General features: G+C 33.7%; 3 protein-coding genes and 3 non-coding genes across 13 annotated transcripts; 2 read left to right on the top strand and 4 right to left on the bottom strand.

Moving 5' to 3' along the window:
• The first annotated feature begins 994 nt into the window (after positions 1-994).
• LOC118047375 (uncharacterized) lies at positions 995-4,290 on the top strand. Of its 4 annotated transcripts, XR_004687311.2 has the most exons (6): positions 995-1,257; positions 1,383-1,488; positions 2,789-2,897; positions 3,332-3,702; positions 3,791-3,891; positions 3,982-4,290. XR_004687311.2 is itself a non-coding variant. In XM_035056658.2 (4 exons), the coding sequence occupies exons 1-4, from the start codon at positions 1,136-1,138 to the stop codon at positions 3,577-3,579; spliced, it is 585 nt and encodes a 194-aa protein (XP_034912549.1). In that variant the 5' UTR covers positions 995-1,135; the 3' UTR covers positions 3,580-4,167. The 4 variants fall into 4 exon arrangements, 1 of the variants encoding a protein (XP_034912549.1); XR_004687309.2 differs by having other exon boundaries at positions 3,791-4,290; XR_004687310.2 differs by having other exon boundaries at positions 3,332-3,891; positions 3,982-4,167.
• Positions 4,291-6,080: 1,790 nt separating this feature from the next.
• Positions 6,081-10,179, top strand: LOC118047376 (calmodulin-binding protein 60 B). Its single transcript, XM_035056659.2, has 8 exons — positions 6,081-6,500; positions 6,725-6,800; positions 6,933-6,991; positions 7,130-7,623; positions 7,861-8,021; positions 8,103-8,306; positions 8,473-8,710; positions 8,950-10,179. The coding sequence occupies exons 1-8, from the start codon at positions 6,376-6,378 to the stop codon at positions 9,504-9,506; spliced, it is 1,914 nt and encodes a 637-aa protein (XP_034912550.1). The 5' UTR covers positions 6,081-6,375; the 3' UTR covers positions 9,507-10,179.
• A 1,708-nt stretch (positions 10,180-11,887) lies between these two features.
• Positions 11,888-11,959, bottom strand: TRNAD-GUC (transfer RNA aspartic acid (anticodon GUC)). Its single transcript has one exon. It is a non-coding gene; the product is annotated as a tRNA-Asp (tRNA).
• Positions 11,960-13,708: 1,749 nt separating this feature from the next.
• Positions 13,709-24,618, bottom strand: LOC118047377 (anaphase-promoting complex subunit 4). 5 transcript variants are annotated; one of them, XM_035056660.2, is made up of 18 exons: positions 24,301-24,612; positions 24,087-24,178; positions 23,760-23,843; positions 23,354-23,605; positions 22,694-22,774; positions 22,431-22,570; positions 21,847-22,007; positions 21,655-21,755; positions 21,473-21,547; positions 20,558-20,737; positions 20,242-20,324; positions 20,073-20,162; positions 19,303-19,407; positions 18,802-18,952; positions 18,353-18,580; positions 18,117-18,269; positions 17,511-17,592; positions 13,709-14,116 (listed from the first exon to the last, which is right to left on the bottom strand). In XM_035056660.2, the coding sequence occupies exons 1-18, from the start codon at positions 24,479-24,481 to the stop codon at positions 14,022-14,024; spliced, it is 2,334 nt and encodes a 777-aa protein (XP_034912551.1). In that variant the 5' UTR covers positions 24,482-24,612; the 3' UTR covers positions 13,709-14,021. The 5 variants fall into 5 exon arrangements, 2 of the variants coding, with proteins under 2 accessions (XP_034912551.1, XP_034912552.1); XM_035056661.1 differs by having other exon boundaries at positions 23,354-23,593; positions 24,301-24,611; XR_004687312.2 differs by lacking the exon at positions 13,709-14,116 and having other exon boundaries at positions 18,117-18,264; positions 24,301-24,617.
• Positions 24,619-24,668: 50 nt separating this feature from the next.
• TRNAD-GUC (transfer RNA aspartic acid (anticodon GUC)) lies at positions 24,669-24,740 on the bottom strand. Its single transcript has one exon. It is a non-coding gene; the product is annotated as a tRNA-Asp (tRNA).
• Positions 24,741-25,991: 1,251 nt separating this feature from the next.
• On the bottom strand, positions 25,992-26,063 carry TRNAD-GUC (transfer RNA aspartic acid (anticodon GUC)). The gene has a single exon. It is a non-coding gene; the product is annotated as a tRNA-Asp (tRNA).
• Between the last annotated feature and the right edge of the window lie 1,193 nt (positions 26,064-27,256).

Genomic DNA, 27,256 nt, shown 5'->3' with positions numbered 1-27,256 from the left:
AAATTTAAAATTGAAAAAAAATTAAATCGAGTCTTAGTTTTGACTAAAACAACCAATTCATGAATTAACTTATTAGGATCGATTGAATTTTACGAGCTAAACACTTTATTTGATTTAAAATGAAACCTAGTTTGAGCCTAAGAGACACGAGTTGATAATTCATCAGGTTAACCTTCTTAGGTATAGGCATGCGAAGTTTTATAACAATAGATAAAATGTGCTGAACACTCTAATACTGATCAAAACGCAAAAGCTCATAAAAATTATTTATTTCGACTAACCTTTGACCTTTAGATAAAATTGGAGGTAAAGAATTACATACTTTTGTCACATAGTGTTGGGTTTGCATCCAATCATTCTCCATGATCGATGCAAAGCATTTTATATGTAAAATGATTTATTTATCAACATGACTTATAATTCTTGAATGTTAAAATATATGAATGCTTAGAAAAACAAATTTATTATTTTAGAAGTTTGTGAGCAGGAAAAATAAACACCAAGTCTAATGACGTTGCATTTACCATGATTAATCCTTTCCGTGGATGGTAAAACTTACATTTTCCATGTTGTATGGGAATTGCAAGCCCCTTCTCCTGTAGCTGTCCCGCACTTAGAAAAATATTCCTTAATTCTGGGACATAAAACACCTTATTATCATTGATTATACCTTATACCAAACCTTTCTTTAAAAAATAGTATTTTTAAATAAAAAATTCATTTATTTTATAAACTCCGGATTATCCCTAAAAACTAAAAAAAATATTTTTCATTAATCATTCATCGCCAAGCTTTAATTTAAACACATGAAAATTGTTTTTTTTAAAAATACGGTTCACACAAGAAGAAAAAAAATAATTTTAGGTCATTAAAGCTCACATAAGTTTTTCCTATATGACATCCTGAAAATAAAATGGACCTATTTTCCCTATCAAAATGAAGAATTCTAATTCAATTTTCTCCCATCTAAAGGATGAGCCCATTGAGCTGATTCGGACCAAACCAATAACATACAAAACTCGACCTCTAACCCACGGACCCGTTTTTTGAACCTCAAGCTCGTTCGCTCTCCCTGTAAATTCTAAACCCTACTTGGACCAGAGAGAATCACCTGGAAAACAGTTTTGAAGCTGCCATGGGAGCTGAAATTGAGGACAATGGAGCAATACAGATACCGCCAACCCGAGCTGGGCACATAAAGAAACGAGCTCTTAAGAACAAAGCTGTATCTGTCTCTTTTAATGAGAAAGATCTCAGGTACTACATACAATGTTTATTGTTTTTGTTGTTACTCTGCTTATGTCGTGATAATAATTTGAGATGAACTTGGTTTGTTGCTTTGATTAGTGAAATGGGTTTTTTGGGTTTTTGATTTTGTTAAGGGATTATGTTACCGGGTTTCATAAGAGGAAGAAGAAGAGAAGGAAGGAAGCAATTAAACAACAAGAGGAGAAGTTAAGGCTCAAGCGAATCACGGCGCGCAAACAGGTTTGTAAAAGGTTCCAATTGATTGTTCTTTGTTTTTTTATGATAGTGAGTTGAATTGATGGCATGGTTTGACAAAATGAATGAATGGTCTTGTTTTGAAGGTGTGGGTATTGGTCATGTGACAATCTGCTTGTTGTTGTAGAGATAAAGGGTTTGTTTTTGGTAAGATTGGATTGTGATTTGTGTTGCTAAATCATTCTGAGGACATACGGGCTAGTTCCTATGTGCTCGTATGAGAGGTTGAGAACAAGCTGTTTTTATATAACTTATTTGTTTTTGCATTTTAAAAATGTTTTTGAAAAAAAATTAATTTTATTTTTATTTTTTCTTTACTTCAAATTAATATATTTTGGTGTTTTCAGATTATTTTGATATGCTAATATTAAAAATAATTTTTTTAAAAAATATTATTTTGATACATTTCCGAGTTAAAATCACTTTGAAAAGCAACCGCAATTATATTCCTAAACAGCCCTTAAGTCTATAGTTTAGACATGGTTTTCTGTGAACGAGGATAATAAATAATGATGCGATTGAAGGGTTCTCCATGATGTTTCTTCTTGCAAATTCAGTGAGTTTCTAACATGTCAGATAAGAAACCCTTGCCCGGTCATTGGTGACCTGCATTCATGGTCAAGCTGATATATAAACAATTACTTCTTTGAAAGTTTGGAATAGTCCAGAGAGGAAGCCGAAGTTCTTTATTTGTATAGTGTATGGAGGGCACTTTGCTGTTATTTTGACATGCTTTCAGTTCCACTATCACCACAGCTTACCAAACTATCGTTTCTCTACTGTTCATGAAGATTAAGGAGAAAAACTTCTATTAGAGATTGGTTCAGTGCCTATGATATAGTGAGAACAAACAAAACTCTGACCCTCTTGCAACGTGAAAGAGGAGAAAATTTATCAATTTCTGGTAACCAACGCCATCGAGGATGATATAATCCTATTCTGCTTTATGTTCCATGGAGTAGTAAGTGTTGAAGGATTCTTCTGTTCCCTGCATACCCTTGTATAAGCTGAATGACAGCTTTGATTGCCGAGTTTCAATTAGCATTCCATCCTAATCCTGAGCCACCAGACTATAACAAAATGATTTGCCATCATTCTACTCATCAAATGCACCAAATCAGCACATCGTAATAGCTCAATCAAAATGCCCCTCCTCCATTGCATTGCTACTGTCACCTTTCTGGGGACAGGGATGAGTGCATATGTGCTATGACCTGAGGGGTAGTTGGGAACTTCATTTCATGAGTTTTTGTTGTCCTGACTTTGCCACCTCACTTCTATGTAGAGGAAACTGGAAAAAGAATTTGCTTTACACGGAGGAGCACCAGCCACTAATGAAAGTGACGAGTATGAAGAGGATCATGAAGAAAGTGAGCCAATTGCATCAGTAAACGGTATTTTCATTAACTCCCAGCTTATGTTAAGAGATAAGCACGCTGCTTGGAAACATATTAATTTACCAAGCCTATTGATTAGCTGCATGCATCTCCAGATTTAACCCCCTTTTTGGGCTAACTTATCTGGTACCAGGGGTAATCTTGGTTTATAGAAATGGCCGGCAACCGTTCCAATGGATCAGCAATCACTCCCTTGATGATGTTTTCAATTTTTGTAATTACCTTGGTCCCCTGTGATCAATCAATGCACACGGCCAATTCAAAGCAATGATAGCATGTGCATCATGTTAGTTGAGATTATTTCTAATCATATAGTATGTTTAGAGTGCATGCACAGTAGGAACACCTTGTCACTTCCCCATCTAAAATACTCCTATAACTAAAGCATTATATCATTTAAATTTTGGATTGTGCATTGTTTGTTGCAAAAGGGACAACAAAGTACGACAATGGGGACATGCAAGTCACTGTGACAACTAGTGAAATTTCACGTGAAGATAAAGATAACTCAAGTGAAAAGACACAAGCAGCAGCGCCAAGGTTGGTCGAAGCTAATAAAACGCACAAGTTATCCGTGAGCAAAAAGAAATCATTCAAGAAAGTTTCAAAACGCAAATCACGGTCAAAGCCACAAAAAAAAAGGGATAGAAAGAAGGGAAAGACGAAGAACAAGCTGTAGTTTATAGCTGATCTTCTTGCCATACAAAGCATGGGGGGATCAAACTGTGTTTTCTGCTGTAGGAATGCATAGTTTAACAAAGGCTAATTGCTGAGACATTAATGCAGGCCACGTAGAAAATTGGTTCGTTTCAGCGTTTTATATTATTAAAGCAATATAGTTGATGATATTTTCTCTACTAACAATGTTCTGACTTTATCGACGATTCCAGATTGATGTTTTCACAGTTTCTGGGTGGCAAGTTCTATCAGGGAATCCTTCCTCTTTGTCCTCGGTTTTTACTCAAAAGTTTAATGGCCACCAGTAATGATGGTATGGGCAGCAGCACATCTGTTCTTGTGTAATTTCCTGTCGGTGGTTAAACTTGTGTCCTCACATGTTTTTATTCGAATTTTACCGTAGTACTTCGGGTTGGGATTGAGAAGGTTTGCCTTCTGGCGATATTAGTTGTGTGATTGGAGACATCTTGGCTGCGAAGTTACACTGATAGTGGCATTTCTCTCTTTTTCTCAATGAGAGTTCTGATCAATAACAAGGTTATCTTGGGATTATGTGCAATGATAATTGGATTTCCTACTTGCATTTCAATACTTTCGTTATCATTTCTGGTTTGATTCAAGATAGATACATGAGAAAAACTTCTTACAAATTACGCTGATGGTGTTTTTGTAAATATGCTTTCAAGATAAAAAAAAATATCGAATTAATATTTTTTGTTTTTGTAATTTTTTATATCAGAAAAAAAATAATCTAAAAACATCATGGACTCAAAAAAAAAAAAAAAAAAAAATATATATATATATATATAATGAATAAATATAATTCTAATTTATTATACATTGAATAATAAATAGGACTTAGATAATAAATTTTCATATAAAAATCTAATAAATAAAATAATAATATCTAATTTAGAGTTGATATATACAAGAATTTGTGTTATATTTGCGAGCCTCTTTTACAATATAGAGAAAAAAAATTAAATTGATAACCCTTCTCATCAAAAAATTGTTTGAAAGTATGTTTACGGTTGTTTTTCAAAATACTATTAATTTAAAAATATATCAAAATAATAATTTTTTATTTTTTAAAAATTATTTTTGATATCAGCATATTAAAATGATATTAAAATATCAAAATATATTAATTTGAAGTAAATAAAAAATATATATATTTAATTTTTTAAAAAATATAAAAATAAATAACAGCTTAGTCAAGTACGGATGCTTGTTGGATTATTAAGATAATTAGATTGGACTATAGAATTGCCTTATCTCGAACACTAACATAATTGGACCTATCCAATGGCTTTCAACTAGCCAAACCCTAAAATCCAACGGCTAGTAACAGGCTAACAGCAGCTCACAACGATAACTTATCACCACACCCACGACAAAACGAAAAGCACTCACGTGACAAAACTCCATAATTTAAAATTTTTAAATTCAAAAGATTCCCAAACCAAAAAAGTTCATCCAGTCCAACGGTTCAGATCAGTCAATCATGATTCCCATGAAAATAAAAGAAAATCAAACAGCCACCAACATCCAACACACCAATCTCAACAAAGAAACATGCCATATAAGGTGGGGACTCTCTGAAAAGAGATTCGCTCTGTCCACAACTATGCTGACCTGTCAATTAGAAGCCAAACTACACACATGCCCTTAACTAAATATGGTGCTTCAATTTAGTTTCTTAAGGTTTTATTTTAACAATTATACCCTTAAAGTCTTATGCTTGTAGTGGTGTCTCATTTTGGGTGTCAAAATAATTAGACAATATGGGATAAGAGATTTATAAAATTATTTATGCTCTTTTAAATTTGGATTACCTTAGTTTCTTGTCTTTGGATCATTATATTTTTCATGAGTTTTTAAAAATAATTAGAAAGTGAAAAAAGAAAAGGTAAAGGACAGATCCAGATGATTACTAAGATTTATATATTTTTTATATTATTACATATATTTAAAATAAATACAAAAAAATTATAGCCATAATATTCAAAATTGAAATAAGTAAATTAAATGAAATTGCATACAAAAACTTAAATAATTTTAATTTTTTTTATCCATATTTGATTTAAATATATAATTTGTTCATAAGCAAATTATCCCTTTTCATTATGATTAATGAAAAAACACATTGAAATAATTTTTTTATTATCACAAAAGAGAGGCTCGAAGTGATATGTCTTAAAAAAAAAATTAAAAACATCAATATAAGCATTAATTAAACTAAGAAATCATTAATTACATGCTCTTGAGAAATTCTACGGCTTTCATTTTTGTATAAAGAGCTATAAGACGAGAGCGTTGGAACTTGGAACATGTGAATTTCATTGTTGAAGTAAATTGAAATAAAATATTTACATATATGAAGGGTAAAATCGTTGAAAAAGGAATATAGAGAGTTGAAATTGAAATTTCATCATAGTTAGAGGACACATATAGACTTTGGCCATTAAGAAAAAAAGGAACAAAACGAAACCGAAGTAGACACACACACACTTCTTAGTCACGCACTGTCCAACGAAAATTCGCAGACACTTCCCGGAAACTTCAAAGATTCGTCCCTCAAACGAAAAAGAATTCAGGATTTTCTATCAAACCCATCACATTTCACTTTCCCGCTCCCTTTCCATCCCATCTTTCCCTCTTTCCTCTCTAAAGAAGACAAAAGCTTTGTGGGGTTTCCGTTATTCTCTCTTTTTCACGGAATACAAAAACAAATCTCTCTTTGGCAAAGGTAGTTTCTTGCTGGTTGTAAGTAGTGTAGGAGAAGGTGTTGGTGAAGATGCAAGCCAGGTATGTTGAGAGATCGAATAGTATGGCGGCGGCGGCGAGAGGGAAGAGAGGACTTGATTCAAGCTCTGGTGACGATGAAGGCCAGCCTGATAGAAAAAGGCCTGCTTTAGCTAGGTGAAAAACTTCACCTTTTTTTGTTAATTTATGATTATATATATATATATATATTGGTATTTATTTTCCTTGGTATTAGTATCTGTATACCTTTCGTTAACAATTGGTTTAAATATGTTCGAGGAGAATGAAATGAAGGTAATTTAAGCGGGTTGTTGGGTTGATTAGTTGAAACTTGATAACCAAGTTGATACTTGTCTCAAAGGTTTTGAATTCTCTTGCAGTGTAATTGTTGAAGCTCTCAAGGTGGATAGTTTGCAGAAGCTTTGCTCATCGTTGGAGCCTATTCTTCGGCGAGTTGTAAGTTATTTGTTCCCTTTTTTTTTTTTACCATCTTTGAAGGATTCAGGATGCTGTATGGCTCTCTGTGTGTGTGTTTTTTTGTATTTTCTATATGAAAACTTTAGTTCTTAATGCGTTCAATGAAAACAGGTTAGCGAAGAAGTAGAGCGAGCATTAGCAAAACTGGGCCCTGCCAAACTTACTGTACGGTGAGCAATGGTTTTTTGTCCCTCTTCTTGTTAAATTAAGGTTCAAATAGCACCCTTTCCCCCTTCAACCCCTTCAACATGTCGGTACAAAAATATTTAGAGGGCAGTCTCCAAATTCTAATGGTTGAGAGAGTGCAGGTCTTCTCCTAAACGTCTAGAAGGGCCTGATGGAAGAAACTTGCAGTTGCACTTCAGGTCCAGGTTGTCCCTCCCTCTCTTTACTGCTGGAAAAGTGGAAGGGGAGCAGGGTGCTGCTATTCATATTGTGTTGATTGATGGAAATACGGGCCGTGTTGTCACGTCTGGTCCAGAATCTTCAGTAAAACTAGATGTTATTGTGCTTGAAGGAGATTTCAACAATGAAGATGATGATAATTGGACCCAGGAGGAATTTGAGTCTCATGTGGTTAAAGAACGCGAGGGCAAGAGACCACTTCTAACTGGGGATCTGCAAGTGACACTGAAAGAAGGTGTTGGAACGCTAGGCGAGCTGACATTTACTGACAACTCAAGCTGGATAAGAAGCAGGAAGTTCAGGCTAGGGCTGAAGGTTGCCTCAGGCTGTTGTGAAGGCATTCGCGTTCGTGAAGCAAAAACAGATGCCTTCACTGTTAAGGATCACCGTGGAGAATGTGAGCTCATAATTAGGACCAGATCTTTGTATTTAGAGCTTGTTTGACTATTTGGTTGTGGTTTTGGTTGTTTTTTTAATAATTTTTCATATTAAAATATATATTAATAATTTTTTTTTAAATTATTTTTCGCATCATTACATTAAAATAATTTAAAAATATTTTTAAAAATATTTTTAAACGTTTGGTTGTGATATTCTTTCTAAAGATGCTAAATCTGAAGTTTTTGCCTTGCAGTATACAAGAAGCACTATCCACCAGCATTAACGGATGAGGTTTGGAGATTGGAAAAGATTGGAAAAGATGGGTCATTTCACAAGAGGCTGAACAAAGCTGGAATATATTCAGTTGAAGACTTCCTCCGCCTAGTAGTTAGAGACTCGCAGAGGTTGCGAACTGTAAGTAAGCTGTTTGGTTGTCAAATTATATTTCAAATTCAAATTTTGTTTATACTTATTCTTTTGTTCCATTTACTCTAGATTCTTGGAAGTGGCATGTCAAATAAAATGTGGGATGTTCTTGTTGAGCATGCAAAGACATGTGTTCTGAGTGGGAAACTTTATATCTACTATCCTGAGGATGAGAAAAATGTTGGCGTTGTTTTCAACAATATTTATGAATTGAGTGGACTAATTGCCAACGGACAGTACTACTCAGCTGACTCTCTTTCTGACAATCAGAAGGTAAGAAATCTAGGATTATTGATTAGCCAGTTCTATATTGTTGGGTTTTTGGTTGCATCCCCCATGCATTTGAATGAAATTTGGTTTTCATTTCATCTGAAAACCAGGAAAAAGAAAAGAACAAAGATGACCACTAAGAAATATGTGAATGGTTTGGTTCTTGCAGGTCTATGTTGACAGCTTGGTGAAGAAGGCTTATGATAATTGGATGCATGTTATAGAGTATGATGGCAAATCCCTTCTAGACTTCAAGATGAATCAGGGCATAGATGCTTTACAAAACGAGGTTCCATCTGTTCAACAAGAGTTTTTGAACTCATATGATCATCAGGTTACTTTACCGACCATATCAGTTCCAGTCCCTTCAGAGCAGCCTGTTATGGACTCAGGTCTAACTGTTGGAGGTATGCTTTTGAACTTCCAAACAATCATAATACACATTATCTTAGAAAGTAAAAGTAGGTGATTGTTAGAATGCTAGGCTGTGTTTAATATGTAAATTGTATTTATGTTGCATGTTTAAACGGTTTCTTTCACTAAAGTCTCGTTTGTTTAGAGCCTTCTTATTTCCTTGTTAGTACTGAGCTACTACTTCATATAATTGGTTGCTGACTCTGTGAATGTTCTCACATCCTCTCTCTAGGTTATAATGATGATATGGCTACCAGATTCTCAATGCATCCACAGAATGGAAATCTCAACACCCCTTTTCCATTTGATGCCACTTCATTACCTTCACAGAATCCTATGGTCCATACTTCACAGCAAATCCAGGTTCCGGGATCTGATAATTTACTTGCTTTTGGCCCTCGACAGACTTCTACACCTGGCTTTCAGAGTTTTGGCTCTTCGAATCTTAATTCATACAAGGGAACTGAGGATTTCTTCTCAGAAGACGAGATTCGTACGAGAAGTCATGAGATGCTTGAAAATGATGATATGCAGCATCTTCTTCGCATATTTAACATGGGAGGCCAGGGTCTCTCCTCCTTTAATGCCACCGAAGATGGGTACCCTTTCTCGTCAACAAACATGCCTACCGCACCTCCAAATTACAGCTTTGGTGATGATCCATCTTGTTCATCAGGCAAAGCTGTTGTCGGATGGCTCAAGCTCAAGGCAGCCCTGAGATGGGGCATCTTTGTCAGGAAGAAGGCTGCTGAGAGGCGAGCACAGCTCGTAGAGTTAGATGATTCTTAGATAGCCAATAGGGCAATGTTGATCTGGTTTGGGTGTTAACAGGCTTCCTGCCCAATCCCTAGCTCACTAGAGCACACACTGTTGTTTTGCCTCATAATATTGGGGAGGCTCTTTTGTTCAAGATTCTGCTGCTCTTAAACACCATTCTAGATGTCCAAGGATCTTAGTATTTCTACATTCCTCTGCTGTACAGTAAGCCAACTTCCTCCATCAACAGCTGTCCTGCAGTTGCCCCTTCTCCCCTTGGTGAAGTTGCTTACCTTCCAGTCCAGCACTCTAACAGTAGTGAATTCTGAAGATTGACGGAGTTGAGCTGTTTCTATTGACGATATTTTTGGATGGTGGAGACTTCTAATATTTCGGCCATCCATTCCCGAAGCTGGAAAACTCAGCACGGGTGCATCTCGGTTTCTGCCAGGAAGTAGATAGAATAGAAATGCAGCCTAATTGCATCACCTCCGTATTTGGCTAGTGGGTCCTATCTTCGTGTGTTTTGTTTGTACAGGGTCAGCAAAAACGAACGGCCAGCTTTTGTTGTTCCCAAGTAACATTAGAATAATTGTTGGTACCAGTGATGAAGTTGGCCGGAACAAAAACCTCAATTCAGGCAGAAACTCTTACGTTGTTTGTGAATTGATGAAGAGTCTTCACGTAATGAAATAAGATTGATTTATGGCTGGATTATCATTGGCTAACATATGATTGCGACTTTTTGTTCATTGCCACATTTTCCAGAGAGAGAGCTGCCCAATACCAATGAACAGTAATGTGAAAACGATCAGTGGAAAGAGGATAGCACTCAAATTGCAGGGAGCTAAACACATGCCTGGTCAAACAAAAGTCCATTACTGGTTTTCAAACATGGAGGACTAATTTATAATCTTGTTAACAGATCAGGGACTAAAGAATAATTCATTGAAAAAACTCTCTTAGGTAGGAATGAGGTCTGTTAAGCAGGATAAAAATTCTTACAAAAATTTAGAGAATATTATCTATCCTTTAGGAATATATAAATTCCTGTCACCAAATTGTATAATTTTTATTTACAAATCTTAAAACCATTGAACTTATAATTTTCTTTAGACCTAATTTTGATTAGGCAAAGCTTTCTATAGACCTAATTTTGATTAGTTAGCCCTAATATTTTTAGTATTTTAAATAAAAAAACATAATGGGTAAAAAAAATTCAAGGCAGACATAGGAAAAAAGTTTTGGTTTTTTTAAAAATTATCCGAATTGATAGTTTTTTATCTGAATTACTTGAACACTCACCCTCAAATCAGGAGGGTAATTGTTAACACCATCCATCCCAGGTGTGTATTGGAGCGGTATCTTTAGACAAAAACATCACCTTTTAATTTGGATATTCTTAATTGATTTTCCCATGAATTAGACAAAGGTACCTCACTTGTTAATTCATGTATTTCTAGAACATTGAGCTATCGATATTTTCTTAAATTTTTTTACATCTTCAATGCTGCTGAACAGGTTAGTGAAGAAATGGAGCGTGCTTTAGGAAAACTGGGACCTGCCAAACTTACTGGACAGTATGCTCTGTATTTTCTCTTCTCCTCCTGTAAATAATGCTCAAAGGGAACCTTTTGCCTTCAACGTGCTAGGGTATTGCATGTTTTCAGTCACATTCGATCATTAGATATTCAGCCCATCTTAAGATTTTGTTGCAAGAGAAATAGATTTTCATTAGGTTCTAAATGACATTATCCCTACATGATTAATGTATAGTGGGATGGAGTTCCATGTGTCAGATGCCTGTTCCACCTTTTCAAGTGCTAGATTTGCTAGGAATTGTTATATCCTATCCTTGTTTACATGATTTAGTGAGAGTAATATTTGTGCTTCTAATGGTCAAGACAGTGCAGGTCTTCTCCTAAACTTATAGAACTAGACCTTATTGTGCTTGAATGTGATTTCAATGACGAAGATGATGATAATTGGACTCGAGAGAAATTTGAGTCTCGTGTGATTAAAGAGCGTGAGGGCAAGAGATCTGCAAGAGACCAGTTCTAACTGGGGATCTGCAAGTTACACTGAAAGAAGGTGTTGGAGCTTTAGGCGACATGACATTTACTGATAACTCAAGCTGGATAAAGAGCAGGGAGTTCAGGCTAGGGCTGAAGGTTGCCTCGGGCTATTGTGAAGGCATTCGCATTCTTGCAGCAAACATGCAACATCTCTCTGGATGCTGTCACGCAGTCATGGTTAAAAAAAAAAGGGAGCACGCGAAGAGGAGTGGTGGTTGTTTTGGAGAATATTTGGGAGGGAAAGGAGTGATGGGCAGGGAAGGGACCAAATGAGACCAGCAGAGGAGAGAAGGGCGAGGTTTGTTCTTTATTATACAAATGAACAATAAAAGAGAAAAGCGCCGTTGCCGGGGATCGAACCCGGGTCACCCGCGTGACAGGCGGGAATACTCACCACTATACTACAACGACCTTGTTGATGTTTCGTTCTAAACTTATATATATATTTTATTTTAAGTTAATGTGAGAAACCGAGGATAAAAAAGAAAAGGAAAAGGGTTGCTATAAAAAATATAAGTTTCTAGGATCTTCCATTGTAGGACTTTTTTACATAAGAATATATTTCATCAACATAAATATTATTCTCGGAGGAGTGAGAGGACTTTTATTATTTTTAGATTTTAATGTGTGAGAAGGTGATTATCACCTTGTGCTCAAGTAGTACTGTGACCCTCCTAGAAACTTAAGAGGCAAATAGTTTAAATAATTAGGGATAGAGAAGCAATCCTAAAAACAACAAGGGCATTTAACCATAAAAGATAAATTAAGATATAAAATAAATAGTTTTATATCTATAGCCAAGAGATTACCAAGTTTTTATCAAGTGTGTAAATATAGAAGTTTATATAGATAACACAAGGTCATTAATCCCGAGAGGTATATTTCAATCTAAACTACAAATTCTATATAGAGCAATAAATCATGAAGATTTATTTAAAAAAAACTACAGAGATTAATTTCACATCGAGCATTGAGCTTGCAAAAACTTAAAAAAAGAACATTAAATCACATAGTAGATAAAATAATTAAAGAAAACAATAAGTAAATTGCATGAAAAGTAAAAAAAAAAATAAAACATAAAGCTATAAAGAAAGCATGTAAATAAAACCGATAAATTAAACATAAAAATAAATATTGATCTGAAAATAAACTTACAAACAGTAAATTACAAAGGAGAATTGCAAGGTTAAAACTAGAGAAAGTTATATTGAAATTGTAGATCGAGGCAAGTAAAAAAAATAATAATAATTGGGATACACATTACTGTCCAAATCACATAGGAAGGGAAAGCAAGTGATTTTTATAAAGTGTTTGTTTTTATAATTAAAAAAATATATATATTTTAAAAAATAATCGCTATGAAATCTTAAATATTATTTTAAATAGCAATGCTGTGTTTGATACGTAAATTGTGTTTTTGTTTCTTTTTTAAAGCATATGAGGTGTTTCTTTCACGAAACACTTGCGGTTTGTTTAGAGACTTCGGGAGCACAGAGCTTTTTCGTATATTTCGTTGCTGAATCTGAATACTATCACTCCCATTCCTCTCTCTAGGTTATGATGATGGTATATGGCTTCCAGTTCTCAGTACTTTCACAGAATGGAAATCTCAACATCTCCTTTCACTTCTATGCCACTTCATTGTCTTTACAGGATCCTCTGGCAACTAACAATTTACTTGCTCTTGGTCCACCACCGTCTCCTTCATTAGGCTCTCAGGGTTTTGGCGCCCCCATTCTTAATTCATACAGGAGACAAAGGCCTTCTTCTCAGTTCAGTTGTGGGATGACTCAAGCTCGAGGCAGCCCTGTGACAAGGCATTTTTGGGAGGAAGAAGGCTGCAGAGAGGCGAGCACAACTCATGAGTTAGATGATTCTTATACAACATGATCTGGATTTGGTGTTAATCCTGCCCAGCTCATGACTAACTAGAGCAGGCACTGTTGTTTTGAACTTGTTCCCCGGGTCGTCTTTTTGTTCAAGGTCCTGCTGCTCTTTAACACATTAATCTACATGCGTGGGAATCTGTCTAAACAGTAAGCTAGTAGGTTTTAGGTTAATTAATGTTTTTTGTCTATACAGGTCGACAAAAACAAAGAGGGTGTGCTAATTTAATTTTTTTCTTTGTAACATTGAATGTATAATTGTTAGTGCCAGTGATTGAATTGCCAGATCAAAACCTGAATTCACAATGAAGAAGCAAGTCTACAATGTAAGAAATCATATGATTTTGTTCTTTGCCATTTGCAGAGGAAGAGTTGGCCTATTCAAAGGAACAACAATTCGAACAGCAGATTTTCTATTACACAGATATTAGAATTGATCACCTTATAGTTGATTGGGAATTTAGCGCAATAGTGATGCACAGAAATAAATATGAAATAAAATCAAACTCATAGAACAGCAGATTTGTTCTTAGCAACAAGGTTTGATAAAATTCACCGAAAGAGGTGGCGACTGGAGAGAGAGGCAATCATTCTGTGTCTGGAACTTCTTCTTCATCTTCCTCTAGGATGTAGACCAAGGCACGCTTTCTTGCAGCAAAAACACATGCAACACCTCTGGATGCTGTCACGGTAAATTTTGATAAAAAAAAGTTTCAAGACATTGATAACATTATACTTGATTTACATTTATCAACGAAAAATGCAACCAAAATAAAAAAGAGGTCCTTAAAGAAAGCATTCAGATGCCAGAAGGAGTTAATTGAATTTTTTTTCTTACCACTGCAAACATAGCAGTAATGCATATGTTAACGCACAAATATCACATATCATATAAAAATAGGCAAAAAGACTTGAATACTATTGTATTCCCATTGTACTCACCATTCAAATATGTTTTGATTGGCTGTTGAAAATATAAAATTATTTCCTCTTTAATTTTTTGTTTTGATTGGTTCATGTATGTAATAAGACATTTATTCTATGATACAAAAAGTTGAAAATTTGAATTATTGAGACTGATTTGTAATATGAAAAGTGCCAATTCTTTTAATGAAAAGATTTGTTCTGTTTTGCCATGATTTTTTTTTTTTCTGATAAACCATTTGCCGTGATCAACAAATCTTTAATAAAAGACATTGTTTTATAATAGAAAAAATGTGACATTCACATAGCCATGTAATACAGCATTGTTTTTTATCAGAATTTTATACAACATTGTTACAAACAAATCAACAATATTAAAAGAAGCACAAATTAACAATATATAATAGCATTTAAGATTGTGAATAAATTTATCATTTCATTCTATTATGATCTAACATGTCAAGACAAATTATTAGTTGCCACTACATTTATAAAACAAATGTCTCTCAAAAAATTACCTGAAATATATAATGTGAATTAATTAGAATATCATTCTTTTTCTGTGCGCACACATATGTGAGGTACTTATTCCAAATAATGACATTTTCTACCATAGAGATTTCTATTTTAGAAACCTACTATTATTTATGTGAGTTAAAAAAGGAAGAAAAATTGTTTGTTTTGAGTGGAGTATAGAAATACCAGTATCTAGACCTACAATTATAAAATTTATAATCCATAAAAAAGTGGGGTTAAGGATATCTTAATTATTTACAATCATGGTGTAGAGTGTAGAATAAAAAAAATGCTTGAGTTTTAGATGGATCTTTGATATTACAATAAATGAATTATTGTGATTGGTTATTAGTTAAAGCATAACCTCCCTTGTCATTTGGTTGGTTATTATCAGATGACATGTATAAAGTTAATTGGATAAAAAAAATCCTCTCTATACATAAATATATAGGAGACAGTCTTTTTTTTTTTTTGAAAAATGAAGTAAATATATATCAACATTTTTAATTTTATCATTTAAAAACACAAAAGTCTAATTTTTTATAAACTTACGCTCAATGCGTACTATTCCTAACATTGAGGAAGCATTTCTACTACATTCATATGAGGTTCAAACACTAACTAAATATTCAATATCAAACTAAAAATATAATTGAGATGCATTTTTAAAATGTTAGGGATATTAATATGTTAGAAAATATTATGAATACATAAAAGCAATATTATAGACAAGTTCTATTAGAATTCTAGCTAATAATTTTATTATTTATTATAACATTTATAGAATATTTGCTTTATACATGAATCTATTTGTAATGACCTTTAAATAAAATCAATCATTAAATTTATACTTTTTATAAGTTGATTTATTTATATGTGAGTTTTCAAGATTCAATGGCTTGTTTTATATATCATAATTGTAATAGCAAAAAATTTAATTGTTTCAAAATAATCAATACTATATAGATAATGTGATTATTTGTAATATATGGAAACCCTTTTATTTGTAATATTGTATAAAGAAAACAATAATAATATACATCAAATGGAATTCTTTGAAGACCAAATCTAAGTTAAATTAATTTATAATAAGGATATTGCAATAGTGATTTAGAAAATGAAAGAAAGGAAAATTGTTGAATGGCTATTAGTTTTTATTTATTTATTGAAAAGTGTATATTTGATAGTAAGGATGCACAACGAATCCTAGTAACATTGGTCAAATGGTTAACAACTCAAACTCTATGACTAGAAATGTTCTATTCAAATCACTCAATATCCCTAAAATTAAATAAATTAAAATGAGGAAATAAAAATTAAAGACATTGTGGAACCAATGATTATCAAGTTTCTCAATGATTTAGCTACCTTGCAAAATAAAATTTTTTAATTATCATTGAATTTTAAAATTATTTTATGCATAAAAATGTAATTTACTAATTAAAACTATCATTTTGGTAGCCAATGTGGTGTCCTATTGCACTTAAGAAAATCAAATTTAGGTAATGGCAATGAAAATAATTAGGGTAAATTGATTCCTTTTCTTGTAATAAAATGTTTAATACAAGTTATCGAAATATATACACGCTTGCAGATTAAAGAAAAATATTATTTTTTCTTTAAGATAATGTTAAGAAATTAACAGTGCTATAAACTTCAGCCAAGTAAAATTTTATTTTTGTCATTTAATTTATTTTTTCACACCAACAGTGAAGGCGCAATAAGACATCATCAATCAAGTTTGATAAAGGCCAGGTATCTAATTTAATCATAGTTAAATCCCCTTCCTTTATGTGTGTATGTTTACATATATATAAGACTGCATCCATTTAATTCATAATGCTAATAAGCCATAATATTTATTTGAAAAATTAATATTTATTTTTTTAACTGTCCACATGTAAATCAAATTATGCTCATATTAAATATCTTCTGATCATTCTAAATTTAATTGTTTGCCAAATATTCCTTTTCTTTTTCTAAATAAATTAGACCGAGTTTCTTTTCCAAAATAAGTTAATAATTAGGTATCCATGCCTACCTTTCAATTAGAATCCCTCCAAGTTATTGATGTATATATTTATAATCCTAACTTAATATGATTTCTAGCTGACATAAATTTCAAAAAAGGAAAGCAAAGTATTATATATATATATATATATATATTTTGTTCATGGATATTTGGCTTGATATGAATAAATTGATTGGCATGTGTATAATCCAGTGATAAGGATATTTTATATATAAAAAATTGTAATTATTTTTAAGAATATATTTAACATCATTATCCTTGTCAATTTATCATGTAATGTTGTTGAGAAAATAAGAGAAAAACTAAAAAGTTAAAAATAAATTAAAATGATTGTAGAAGTTAAAAAGATGAAAAGTAAATGATAGAGAAATCAATAACGTTTAATGACCTTGTGATATATAAATGCTTAAATGATTATCACTTTATAACTATAACTTATTTATTACTATTCGATATTGTTAAATATTTTGATATATCAAAAGTGTCTTTTATTGAGATTATCAGTGTGCTGTGTTGAATTCACCTGATGTTACCCTCAACAAGTTACCAGCTATTAATGTACTTTAAAAACCAATGGAATGTAGCTGAGAGGAGGGACACTTACCACTAACTGCCAAGGGAGCAATTACAGAGTGAGGAATATTGCGAACTTTTTCGTTCTCCATTTGCAGTTGCACAGTAGAATCCTAATTGTATCATTTCTAGGTGAGAAGTCAATAAAAAAGAAATTTGGAAATACATAGACAAGAAACGTGCAGCAGTGACAGAATTCCTTTATGGAATGGAATTAAATTCCTACAAATAATTAATACTGTTAAGCTAATCAAGATGAAAATTAACCAAAGAAAGCATAAATTTAGAGACAATAAATAAGATGTGATTTAAGACTACAAAAGCAATGCCAAAAACATTTAGGCTTGACTCAATTCAATGTATGAGAAGAAGCAACTACGATCTTAAAACAAGTGGGCACTAAGAACTAGGAAGCTTAAACACAAGACAAAAAAGGAGACAGATTTCAGAGACAAGTCAAAACCACAAAGTTTAGTTGCTTTAGGTTTTGAAGTAACTTAAGCATAAGTTGAACAAATAGCAAATTCCAAATGCATGTCAACTACAAATTTCAGAAGAGATGCAACAGTAAAAAAATCTGTCTCCATGTCTGTATTCAATCCAGCAGATGCAGACTAAAATAAATTGCATAAGGTACCTTCAGTTGATACAAGTTCCATAAGTTTAAGTTGGTGAATCTTGAAATAGATATAAATGGAAGCTCGCTAGCTTGCACAATCATCATACAAGCATCTCCAGAACTTTCAGATGACGCAGATGCCCCGTTTAACAACAAGACAATTTGACTATCCTGGTTGAGACCAAAAAAGTTACACAATATCCCACAGCAATGAAAAGAAGAAGGCTGCCCGCCTAGGAGTCGTAAGGTCTCACCTTATATAATGAGAGATCCACACACTCGTAACCAGCAGGAACACACAACAGTACAGCTTCCAATGAAGTATAACCATTCTTTGAACTGCTCAAGTCATGCGTAAATCCTCTTATTACGCCTATACAGTTTGCAATATCTGAAAATGGCTCATCAGGTACTTGGAAGCATACATAGTCAACAAAACTGTGTTGACATGTCTGATGAGATGAAACAGCTTGAGAAGCATCCTGAAGAAGGGAAGAAAAAGTTAAAATCAAGGCAGCCAATCAAATATATAGCGCAAAAGATGTGACTTCAATTTCTTTTAACAAATTGGGACTTACTCGGAATGGAAAAATCCCTCATGCGTCATGCATTGATGAAAATGATGCATTTTGTCGCGTGTCTGATTAGAAAGTTCAATGGAAAACAAGAGAAGAAAATTCCCCATGCATAGATGAAAATGTACCTCATAGTATGATATTGACATGGGAATTGCCATAGATACAGATGCTGATGAAGATGAAGATGAAGATGGAAGAGGAAACAGTGGCAGCAAATCCTCACATAGCATCTTTCTTGATATGGTAGTAAAGGGCATCAGGAAAGCTTCCTTGAAGCTAATATTGTAGAAGCCATGAATAAGGCATTTATAACATGAAAAATGGTAAAGCATGATACTCCGCAAAGACATATATAAGCTAATCACGTAATAAAATAGAGAAATTTCAAGATAATGTGTGCATGCATTCTAGACCCTGCTAATAGCAATTCTATTAGTCTGAGAACTGATAATACATTGACATGTTCCTCAACAGTCATTGACAGTACATATTCTAGAATTTTCTTTCCTTATAGAAAACTTTGAAGTTCAATGAGCCATGTATTGCTGAGCCATGTTAACATCTCCATCAACATAATTTACTATTTAATATACTACTAGACAGCAAAAGGATAAATAAACATATACCTGTCCTCCATTTGCTGGAATTCTTTAGCCAATGTTCTTTGCAGATATTCACAATCTGAAAATCCCCCAAACTGAACTAATTCCTTAACTCTCTGCATTGTTTCTCTGAAATAAAATTTGCAAACATTAAAAAAAGTGACCTCAGAAGTACACCAACATTTATATTCATGCATAAAACCAAATATGCAGACATAGTTATTATATTGATGTCTTTAAGAAACATTGGAAATGATTGTTCATAACCTAACATGTGTATGGCTAAATGGATGTCACCTCCCCTAAACATTAACTCATTTGAGAATTAGTCCCTCGACTTCCAATTGAAATCAAATCCTTTTTGTTAATTTTTGTAGGATTCCATACATGAGTTAATGCATTGTTGCATGTGAAAGTTTAATTACTACTGGAAAAAAAACTGTTTTGTGACCTAATTATATATTTTTTTCTTTCATCGTATGTATTTTTGCAACTTTACTATTTTTATCAAATAAAATATCATTTTTTTATATCAGACATATGCTGTTTTATAAGCAAAATCCATTATCTCATGGATGGAATCCTACAAAAACTAAAGAAGGATTCAATTACAAAAACATAGTCCAGGGAGTTCAAATCTGACATTGGAAGTTGATGGACTAGTTCTCAAATGAGTAAAAGTTCAAGGTGGGTAAACCCATTTAGCCTAAATGAATCTCAAAGGAAAAAAAAGGGCAAGATTTTCAGTGACAACAAATAGTAGAATAATAACGATGGTTGAATATAAAACTTACAAGTCAACTTCAATATCATGATCAACTTCGAGCAACTGCTTAACTGGATCCTGATCATATAAGAACTTCAAGAATATGACAACAAGTTCACTGCCAAACAGAAAGAAATTTTAAGTACAAAATTTATGTAAGCTACCATTTGGAATATGAAAATGCCTCAAACACAAACCTATTGTATGGAAGAAGCTGGTCACTGGGTTCTTGCATAAGCAGCTTTATACATTTAAGAAGCCAATTGAAGAAATTTGAAAACTGAAAAAAGGAAAGGTGTACCATTAGAGTTTTCAACAAAAAGAAATCACAATTCATGAAAAGAGAAATTTTCTCTCTCCTCCCAGTACACTATCAGTTGTTTTCACAAAAAAAGTACTTCTGTTCATGACACAGCCACCCCTTATTTCTCCAAGTTGAAGAGCAATAATTTGCCTTATTTAGCAACAGCACCAAAAAATTCACAAGTAATTTTAGTTCCTCAATTACAGTACCTGCTGCTCCACAGATGAAAGGACCCTCATAAACCGTTCAATCTGCACTAGTATCATACCAGATTTTTCTGTTGCATTGTTAATAAGTATCTCATCCAAACCAATACCATGGTAGCGTGCACGCCATCTGGAAAGGCCTCTTAGCTCTCCCATTCTAAATCCAATAATTTCTGCAGCAGGCTGGGAAATGAATATGTATATTTTAGTTTCCACTCAAGCCCCTTAATATAAAAGAATACAACAAAAATAAAAAACCTATATCAGGCAGATGGAAATCTAATCACAGAACTTGTGAAAGGAAAAGAGAGAGCACAGGGAATTTGATGATAAAAAAAAACACGTCACCCCATGTAAACTGGGCAACTAATAAGCATAACTTTTTTTAGTTTTGTGATAAATGCAGTTAAATGATAACCTCAGCAAAAAAGACATAAATCCAGAGATGATGAAATTCATTGAAAAATGGCCAAATTGCTCAGGTCATCATCTTTGATGAAGGCATTTGAAGATATTGAAAGTCAAAATCCAAGATAAAACCAACACAGTTATTTTTCTTCCTTGCTGATAAGTCGTCCAATATGAAATGGTCCATGAAAAACCCAAACTACTTATCCTCAATCCACTTGATTGAGGAGACTTCAAAGCAGAGCACAATTGTAGCCTTTCGTGAGTATACAAGTCTTCTTTGACGTGTATGGCTTTTTTGCAAGCATGGTACTGCCCTTTTTTTTTTTGCCTGTGAACACTGACATGTATGTATCCAGCAAATCAGATTGCATGCTCAGGTCAGTGAATGATTCCAGGGCTTGTGAACCCAAATATATGATATTCCAACCTTAGGTACTCAGTAAATCAAGTTTTAGCAAACTCGAACCAGATCAACCACTTAAAGAAAGATAAAATACAGCACCTGACCTGTAAATGATCAAGGACAATGCGCTGAAGTTCTTTTGCTGTTCCACAAATGACCTTTAACACACGCTTCACACCCTGTCAATGAAGACAAAATTAAATATAAAAAACCATTAGCCAAAAGCACAATTACAATCTCCTCTGTTGGCAACAAAAATTATAAACAAATCTAGTTAAGGCCATACCACTTCACCAAGGGAGTTAACTAGAAATTGATGTACTGCTGAACTGGTCCGAGCACCCCCTAAAAGGCTGAGAAATTCCTCTTGTGGAGTAGAGTCCAGTGCTGTATACAAGAACTAGAAGTCAATGAATGGGATAATAATACAGGAGTTATGACCAACAGAGTGAAATCTTGTGTTCTCGAACACAGTTACCATGGTCAATAATTAGGGTAGACAGAGAATCAAATTTCTCATGAAATGTGTGCATGGCATCTGACCACTGCTTGCACATAACTGATAAAGACGCCCTGATAACTTCAGTTAAGTCCTCGATATTGGAAGCTTGCTGAGCCAACTGATGGAGCTCACTTTTCCTGCAAGGACAAAGAAAGTGAGAAACTTAACTACAAAGCACATTTTTGTCAACTTCAAGTAACATTACAGGCCAAAAAACCAAATCATGAGCATCCAGAAAGTGGATTGAAATTGTGGGCAAGAATAAAGGAGATAAAATCCCAAGTGCATAGTTTTGTAGGCAACTTGCAACCATCATTATCCTAGCCCAACAAGTCAACCTGGTGAGCCACTAACCTAGGGCCTGGTTTGGGTCATTGGAAACCCCGCCTTTTTTTTACCAAAATGATGTCATTTGGGAATTTTTTAAGAAAAAAAAGGTCAAAGGTTGGTTTGACACAGGACAACCCCCCAATCTACGACTCAAGCCTTGGGCTGTGTTGAACCCCGGGCCAGTCTTATAACTATATCTACAACTAATCCCAGTTCTATGATGAAATTACCTCTTCCAAAATATAGAAGTATCGAGCACTAAGCTATGCATACCCTGCCTGACCATTTGGCTTTCTCTTGATTCTGTGTTTTCATTAAGTTCTCCTGAGCACATGACAATCAAACGACAAAGGTCTTTCGACAGAGAAACCTAATGACAATGAACATGTAGAAAAATCATCTTGCTTTTGTACAGAAAATTACTCAGCATGTATATTATAGTCCTAAAAATTCTGAACTCTTAAAGGGTGTCCAAAATGGAAGATGGGCATACCTTGTAAATGGAAGAATTCAAAATTTGACGAGGGGTCTGCTTATCAATAAAGGGGGTTGGAACTGAAAACTTGTGTATATTCTGCATATAATTTTGCACATATATCAGAAATTACCAGCGTGAAAAAAAAAAAAAGAATAAAAATGATGAAATTAAGACAATGGACATCATACTGAAAAAAAAAACAGTTTAATAAGTGATAAAGTAATTTACTGGCTTAACCAACAAGAATATTAACCAGATACTGGACCAGCAGATGAAGCACAAAAACTAGTATGATAGTTACTCAACTATGAATTTTCATCCGACCAAATCTTTAACAGCTAAAGTCAGGGTAATAACAAGAATATAGAAGAAAAAGGGGGGAAATGTAAAGAGGGAAATGGGCAAACAGTCATAATCATGACAACTGATTTCTATCAAATCAGGCTTATCGAATGGCCCAAGCTTTCACAAGATCCTACATCCAATTACTCATTACCACAAATGACAAATCATGAGCCATTATATAAAATATTAAGCATACTTGAGATAAGTTTGCCACAGTTCCATAAGCCCTCAATCAATTCCAAAACAATTGAAAAGGTTCTTGGTTAACAGGAGAATGAATGATCAACAAAGTTCAAATGTTTATTTAAAGAACAGATGAGTATAACTCACAATTTTTCCGATTGGAAATATACCAAATATGCTAAAGCATATACTTCCATCTTTATCTCCGCTACACAGAATATTAAAGCGTTGGTACGAAGAGTTTGACAGCTCTCTATATGAATCTTCACTGTCATCCATGAAGCCAGTATCTCCAGACACTACTCCAGGCATCCGGGGGACCCTAGGAGCAGGAGGAAAGAAACGGGAAGTACGGTCTTCATATGATGAGGAGTTTTTAGGGTCACCCTGAAAACCAAACTTAAATAAGCAATGGAAATGAGAAAAAAAATGCTCCTGGGGAAGAAATCAAAAGCTTAAGCCAAATGAAAAATAGCAAGTTTAAAGGTAAACTAGAGAAAAATTTGTTGAGCGATCTTGTGGAACTCATGAGAGATGAAAGAAAACGGCATACTCTAATAAGTTGTCCTTCCTCCTCCCAATTAAGACACACGACTGCAACAATATGAGACTTCAAGCTTCTCAACAATTTGCCATTCTGATCGATATGCATTGCCAAGCATTAGAAACCATGATAAAAACACTAGTAAAATACCAGCCAGAAAGTTAAATGCCATAACTCATACGTAAGTGTTATTTAATCAGCACAACAACCAGAATACATTCTCGCATTCAAACAACGCGTGCTAAAAACATGAAGGAAAAAAAAACCAATCTCCTCATTCGAGTTTAAAAAGGTTTGCCAAAAATAACATCAAATATTGTAAACAATGAAACTGACCTCAACATCATGTAAAGAAATGGTTCCATCTTCAAGACCAACAGCAATCGCTTTACCATCCGGTCGCCAACACAATGATGTAATGTTCCTTCCTAAAAAAATTCACAACCATTCAACTTCAAAACACTTGCAGAAGAACTATTACACAAGATTAACAAAACAAAACCCTAAGAATTACAATTAAAGTAATTGGAGGGTAAATAAAGGTAATTACCAGGGGAGATAGTCCATAACCTCTGCCAATTGAATCGATGGAGTAAAATCTTGGAGTCTTCAGTTACCATTGCGAGTAAATCCTTTTCAGGATTCCACTCTGCGATTTTAACCTGAGAAGCGACCGGTTTATCGAACTGAAGTTGGAAAGGAAGCACGCGATCGGTCTCGTCGGTTTCCATGGAGAAAAGTAAGCGGTTGACGGTGTGCTCGTGATTAAGACGGTGTCGTTTTTGGAGAGGTTTGCGAGGTAGTGGAATGGCGGAAGTGAAGTGGAAAATGAGAGAGACAGAGGTGGGCGGGCTTTTTTGGGGTTTTAACTTATAATTCAATTGGTTAAGTTAAAATTTAAAAAATTGAAGTTGAAAACGCCGTTGCCGGGGATCGAACCCGGGTCACCCGCGTGACAGGCGGGAATACTCACCACTATACTACAACGACTTTGTTGATTTTAATTTCAGAATAAATAATATTATAATTATATATCGATTACCTTTTCTGTTCGTCATGACCATTCAACAATTTCACGGCTATTTAACATCAAACATAGTAACCATCCTGACACGAAGTGTTTTTTTAAAAAATAAATTTTTTAATTTTTTTTAATTTTAAATTAATATATTTTTAGTATTTTCAAATTATTTTAATATGTTAATATTAAAAATAATTTTTAAAAAATAAAAAAATATTATTAATATATGTTTTAACACAAAATATTATTTAAAAAACAATCGGAAAACACAATGAGAAACAAACTCTAAATTTTAAAATTTGTTATTGAATTTAACTAATGACAGAAATTGTGTTTCCTGTTTGAGAGGGATGCCATAAAGTGCTTGAATTAATTATATATTTCAAACAAATTTTTAATTCTCATTAACTTGTAAAATCAGTATATTTATTTAAATTTTGATTTTAAAAAAATAAAAAACAACATTATTTTAATAAAAAAAATACTAGATTTTTTATTTATTTACATTGACTGAATTAATTCTTAATAAGTTTTAAATCAAATCAAATTTTATAACTAGGTTGTTAATAAATTCAATTTTTTTTTTCCAGTTAACATCCTGAGATTTTCATCAAACAAAAATACTGAAACCAAAATCATAGATTTCTACTAATAAAATAATTAGATTTAGTTTTAACTACTTACCCTAATCAATTGACTTGCAGAAGGATTGAGGATTCCGACTTTCAAAGATGTAAATTGTGCTCAATGTGCTCTTCAACCTGGGCACACAATCATATGTATGATTACTAGTCAATTGTTTTTTTTGAGATTTAGCAAGTGGATTTTCGAGTTATTATCTTAAACTCAAATATTTTTTCCACTCAAAACATATTTAAAACTTTACCACGTAGAGAGGGGGGGGGAATTATGTGTTAAAATGAAAAAAAAAATAATTATCAAATTAGACTATGTTAACAATTATGTGTTAGAATTTTAAAAAATAAATAATCAAAATGAGAATTATGTGTTTATTATTTCAAGAAATTTTTAGGAAAAAAATAAATGAGAGAGATCCCTTGAATAAAAAAAGAAGAAGACTATGTTAACAAATTAGCAAAAAAATAAATTCTTCGATACAGAAAAAAGCCGTATGATGACTGTTAATAATGAAGGTTTATTACTTCGTTAGGCTTTAATAGAAGTAATCAAGAAGAGGCGGCTACGATTAAAAAGAAGAGCGCCGTTGCCGGGGATCGAACCCGGGTCACCCGCGTGACAGGCGGGAATACTCACCACTATACTACAACGACTTTGTTGGAGTAGCGGTCAGAAAGTAAAATAATTAAACAATATTGTAAACATATGCTCATCTTATTTAGAAGGACCAGATGTCACTAACAGTATTGTACTATTACTCCTCAGACAAAAACTAGCCAAAGTAAATCAAATGGTAGAACCTTTGCAACAACTATACATGAACAGCTACTATCACTAGAGTGAAAATGAATTTTTGAACTATACTGATTTAAAAAATAAGTTTGCCCAGTGTGCTAATTATAAGCTCTACAAAGGTTATAAAAACCAGGAACCTCTCTTTAATAAGCAAGTAATTATTATAACTTGAGCTCATGGAATGCTTCAATGGCATGATGTTGGAGACTGCAGAAGTCACTAACAACTTAATATACACAAGTTAACATCCAGTAATTGTTTGTGATTTAAATGTTTGACGGATGCAGAATTGTGAAATAATTCATATGAATCTTGAATTCGTTGGCTATTTGCTCAAACTAGTACTGTTTGCCAAACACAGAATGCATATCTTTGCTTCATGTTAACAAGCTTGGCTGGGTATTTTTTTATCTTCATATTATAGCAGTGCAGACAAGTTCCCTTCATATGGCTATACGCAGTACCTTAGTTATAGTCAAGTTTGTATGAGTATTTTGTACATGCATGCATGCAGATGTAAATAGCTGCTATATATGAGATTGAGAATAAAGCAATAAGGAACAAAGTTCATAGCTGGTCTGTTGATTAGTTGTTAAGGTAAAGTAAGGAATGGAGCATTAGTTGAGTGCAGACTAGTTGAGGGATTTGGAGCTCAAAGGGGTAAATGCAGGTCCTTTCATGGCCCGAGTGTCGGGGAGAGATTATGTGATTTGTATTTAATCCATGGTTTCCCGCTCTTCACAGCAACTTGAGCATCCAAACCATTTATCACATTTGACACTCTGAAACACCTACTCACAACCTTTTTTTTTTTTTTTTTTGTTTCCCTTGATCCCTAAACCCACCAAGAAAAAATTAAACTAGGTTCCCTAGCTGCCCAGGAGGTTGCTCTATGGTGGGGTGTCTCAGCTAGACAAGCTCAGTGGCATAGTTAAGAGAAGTAAGGCTGTGCTTCATGCTGCTGATGAGCAGGCACAACGAAGCAATCAAGTCAAAGACTGGCTCAGGAAGCTGCAAGAAGCAACATATGATCATGCATAAGATTTGCTGG

Source organism: Populus alba, chromosome 4 (genome assembly GCF_005239225.2).
Source record: "Populus alba chromosome 4, ASM523922v2, whole genome shotgun sequence".
In the NCBI taxonomy this organism is placed as follows: domain Eukaryota; kingdom Viridiplantae; phylum Streptophyta; class Magnoliopsida; order Malpighiales; family Salicaceae; genus Populus; species Populus alba.
Note: the sequence above shows the minus strand (reverse complement) of the source record. Positions and strands in the feature narration are given on the sequence as shown.

What these genes read in the sequence shown, in the direction of transcription:
- LOC118047375 (XM_035056658.2), top strand. Translation starts at nt 1,136, where the DNA reads ATGGGAGCTGAAATTGAGGACAATGGAGCAATACAGATACCGCCAACC. An exon ending in TTTAATGAGAAAGATCTCAG is followed by an intron (nt 1,258 to 1,382) that starts GTACTACATACA and finishes GATTTTGTTAAG; the next exon opens with GGATTATGTTACCGGGTTTC. An exon ending in GAATCACGGCGCGCAAACAG is followed by an intron (nt 1,489 to 2,788) that starts GTTTGTAAAAGG and finishes ACTTCTATGTAG; the next exon opens with AGGAAACTGGAAAAAGAATT.
- LOC118047376 (XM_035056659.2), top strand. Translation starts at nt 6,376, where the DNA reads ATGCAAGCCAGGTATGTTGAGAGATCGAATAGTATGGCGGCGGCGGCG. An exon ending in AAAAGGCCTGCTTTAGCTAG is followed by an intron (nt 6,501 to 6,724) that starts GTGAAAAACTTC and finishes ATTCTCTTGCAG; the next exon opens with TGTAATTGTTGAAGCTCTCA. An exon ending in ACTCGCAGAGGTTGCGAACT is followed by an intron (nt 8,022 to 8,102) that starts GTAAGTAAGCTG and finishes CATTTACTCTAG; the next exon opens with ATTCTTGGAAGTGGCATGTC.
- LOC118047377 (XM_035056660.2), bottom strand. Translation starts at nt 24,481, where the DNA reads ATGGAAACCGACGAGACCGATCGCGTGCTTCCTTTCCAACTTCAGTTC. An exon ending in GTTATGGACTATCTCCCCTG is followed by an intron (nt 24,179 to 24,300) that starts GTAATTACCTTT and finishes GAATTTTTTTAG; the next exon opens with GAAGGAACATTACATCATTG. An exon ending in TGCTCCCTTGGCAGTTAGTG is followed by an intron (nt 14,117 to 17,510) that starts GTAAGTGTCCCT and finishes TTACCGTGACAG; the next exon opens with CATCCAGAGGTGTTGCATGT.